Consider the following 3,741-nt stretch of genomic DNA (forward strand, 5'->3'; position numbering starts at 1 on the left):
TCACCCCGGGGCTTTATGGGGCTTTATGTAATTTGAGGCCGTAGTCATAAAGCCCCTGTGTAATCATTACTCTTTTTTAATTTTTAATTTTTTAATTCATTTTGTAAGTTTTTTAAAAATAAAATTCATTTCATTAAATAAAAAAAAAGTACAATAAAATAAAAAAAAACATGAAACTAGAAAAAAAACATTAAACTAGCATAAAAAAAAATCACACAATCAAAGATTATATTTTTTTTCAATCCGCTCCTTTTGAGCCAACGCCATTTTCAAAGCTTTTCCCGTTAAGTGGTCATGCGGTTTGGAGTAGAAGTCAAAGTCGTGAGCCCATTGTCGATCCCGCATAATCTCCGTAACTTTTTCGTTCTCCTCCAAACGTTTGTTACCGAGTTCGTGTATGTCTTGAAGCCGCTTGTTTATCTCCGAAAATGCGTGACTCATATTCGTTCCCATAGACATCGACGACGACTCGGGTTTTTTCGCCCGGCTTTTTCTTCCGGGCGGTCTTGGTAGCTCCTCCACCGGCTCGTCATCCGGAATATCCTCGTTCAAGCCGATGTTTCGAGCGTCGGAGGTTGGCGTTTCGGGTTCACCCGACTCGTTTGTTTTGGACCTCTTTGATGGCCGTGTATTTCCCGAACGACCACTAGGAGTAGTTACGACGGCCCATTTGGGGCTATGGCGAAGGATTTGCCAACACTTCATGTACGGGAAATGGCCATTAGCGTTCGTATACTCGACCAATGCCTCTTGCGTAATGTCTTCATCGCTACTTCCACTTTTCCACCCGGAATACAAGCGTTGGTACACGGTTTGAAAGTTTGTGCACTTCTTGTTTATATCGGACCACTTCCCCGATATAGAGTCCGGTAGGCGGTATTCCTCTCCCCTACCCATGAGCTCGAAAAAGAGTTCTCGTATTCGGTTCCAAAATACGGTTTTACTTTGATTGTTTGCTACACACAAAACAATATAAAATGTTAGCTCAAAATTTAAAAAATAAAAGCTGGAAATAATAAAAAACAGAAAAAAAAAAATAAAAAACAGAAAGTAATTAAAAAACAGAAAATAATAAACAGAAAATAATAAAACAGAAAATAAATAACAGAAAATTATAAAACCGAAAATAAAAATAAAACAGAAAAAAAATTTAAAAACAGAAAATAAAAAACCGAAAATAAAAAAAAAACAGAAAAAAATATAAAAACAGAAAAAAAATAAACATACCTATGACCGGGTCCTCCGAAACATCGATGAAAGCGCGGGTTAACGCATACTCCTCTTCGGGCTCCCACGTTTGCACATTTTTTTTCGTTCGGGTGTTGGTTTCCACTTTCTTTTTATGTGCCCGTTTTGCTTTTCCTTTTCCTTTTTGCGTCTCCGGTTGCGTATCCGGTACCTCGGGTTGCGTCTCCGGAACAACATCGGGTTCGTGTAGTGGGGAGCCGAACGCTTGAGCCGACCCAAACGCTTGAGACGACCCCATCCCATCCATGTTTTGACTTGGGTTCCACCCGTAGAGATTAGGGTCCCATGATAACGGTTGGTTCAAAAGATTCATGAACCCGGGACTTTGTTGATTGTAATCGAGAAAACCGGAGCCGAAAGGGTTGGGTCTAGTGGGAACCGGTGCCACGGGACGAGTAGGATTGCCACTTTGGTTTGGGTCCGCACTAGATCGGGGAGGAATGAAGCCCCGATTGAATGGATTCATTGTATAAAATATTTAAGAATTGTATAAAATATTGAGAGAGATGAGAATGTTTGAATGTGTATGGTAAAAAAATAATGAGATGAGAATGATTTTAAAGGAAAGTTTAAAAAGAAATTGAATTTTTTTTTTTTATTAAATTCGACCGTTTGTAACGGTCAAAAAATTTAAAACAATTGTTCATCACGCCGCTATAATGTTCGCGCTGGCCAAAAAATTTCAAACATGGCGCCGGGGGGGAGGGGGGGCGGTGTTCGCGGCGCCATCATGGCGCTATGGCCCCTTCTCGCGCCCCAGTACACATTGCCTAAGGGAGGACCATCCGCATACCATGTAGCCTAATAACCATAAGCTTAAACTAGAATTTTTTTTAAAAATAATTGTACAAGATTATCTTTTTATGAACGAGATCACTGACGGATCACCAATTTAAAGGTAAACCTAATAAATCTGGGAAAATCCTCTTATGGGAATCTGGGAATCGAACCTAGGGACTAATGATCTCTTAACCTTACCTCACTCTCATGATGATACTAGACTATAATGCTATGGGCGTACAAGATTATCTACCATTTAAAAAGACACAATTGTTGATCGATCCGACCTTAATTATGGATAAGCAGACTCTTAAAGTTCTCCAAGGGTTACACACTTACACCTACTCAGTTTCATTATGCTATAAGATCTTCAAATCATGAATCCATGTTTGTATTGAATTGATGTAGGTGAATATGTGAAAAAGGGTCATGAGTGGAGTGGTGATGCATGATTTAACCCAAAGACATTAGCCACACGTTTTTCCTTTCTTTTGGCCACCATAGTGGAGTAGGAATGAAGTGTTTATATAATATGCCAAGTTGCCAACCTATATTACCTATATATATGTCAAAATTCAAACGGTTTGTTCAAATTGGGCAATTTGAGAAAACTAAACTATAAACTCAGAAAATAGTAATGGTTAATAAGCGTTAATTAAGAATGACAAGTTTGATGTTGCTTGGTAAACCATAATGTTTAAACTCAATATATTGTGTAATATATACGGTTTTCTTATTTATTTATTTATTTATTTATTTTGAAAATTAAACTTCATTAAAACACACCTCCGACCTAAACGGACAAAAGGGCAATACAAAACACTGCCCCCGACCCAAACGGGCAAAGGGCAAAATTACAACATATACATAAGGTATATACATCACTCCTTCCAACCAATATATTTACATGACGATCTATTTTTAACCCACTCGAAACCCTTCAATTTAATCTCTATCATGATATTTTGCGGACTTCTACTAACCTGCTTTAAAACCAACTTGTTCTTGTCTTTCCAAATCACCAGTAAGAAATAATAATCAACCCTTCGATTTAATCTCTATCATGATATCTTCCTGGTTTTCTTATTTATGATTAGCATATATGAAATGCATGATGTATGATTAGTATACATGAAATCTATGATGATACATAGCAAATGTAGGTCTATGGATGTTTTCTACATTTCAACTAAAGGCAATCATTTATTAAACTATGAACTAATACTGTATAAGTCAATTACTTATACCATGATCACTTACGTGAATGCTATCAAGATAATTTTTCAGTAACTATAATATCCTATGATATCATGTATACTCTTTTGTCAACATGAAATTTTAACTCGTCAAATTGTGTTTTTTTTTTTTCTTTAAATTGAAATATACACATCATGTTATTTGATCAAAAGTTTACTTGTATTTGTACTTTTATGCAATCCAAATGTTACTTCATAAACTTCTCACTAGCTTAAGATATAACAAGACATTGTACAACTCAATCAAATGTGAAGGACTTAGTTTTCTTGATATTATAATATACGTGTGACGGTGAAATCGCACATCACATGGTTAGGACATTAACACAATGAGAAAAATTGTTAGCTTTGTGATTTTTCTCTTGTATATCTGACTAAAGTGACCATTATTCCTAAGTATTTATTGCGATATGGTTAATTAAATTGAACAACAGAAGTATCAAATTATAACAAAGTT

General features: G+C 36.2%; 1 protein-coding gene across 1 annotated transcript; it reads right to left on the reverse strand.

The window, feature by feature from the left end:
- Positions 1 to 219: 219 nt before the first annotated feature.
- Positions 220 to 1,729, reverse strand: LOC110915048 (glutathione S-transferase T3-like). Its single transcript, XM_022159675.1, has 2 exons — positions 1,228 to 1,729; positions 220 to 956 (listed from the first exon to the last, which is right to left on the reverse strand). The coding sequence occupies exons 1-2, from the start codon at positions 1,712 to 1,714 to the stop codon at positions 220 to 222; spliced, it is 1,224 nt and encodes a 407-aa protein (XP_022015367.1). The 5' UTR covers positions 1,715 to 1,729.
- Positions 1,730 to 3,741: the final 2,012 nt, after the last annotated feature.

The sequence above is a fragment of the Helianthus annuus genome, chromosome 16, assembly GCF_002127325.2.
Source record: "Helianthus annuus cultivar XRQ/B chromosome 16, HanXRQr2.0-SUNRISE, whole genome shotgun sequence".
Lineage (NCBI taxonomy): Eukaryota > Viridiplantae > Streptophyta > Magnoliopsida > Asterales > Asteraceae > Helianthus > Helianthus annuus.

Bases quoted from the DNA above. Each gene is read 5' to 3' on its own strand.
- LOC110915048 (XM_022159675.1), bottom strand. From the start codon at position 1,714: ATGAATCCATTCAATCGGGGCTTCATTCCTCCCCGATCTAGTGCGGAC. The intron at 957-1,227 runs GTATGTTTATTT...TTTTGTGTGTAG, and splicing joins TTCGGAGGACCCGGTCATAG to CAAACAATCAAAGTAAAACC.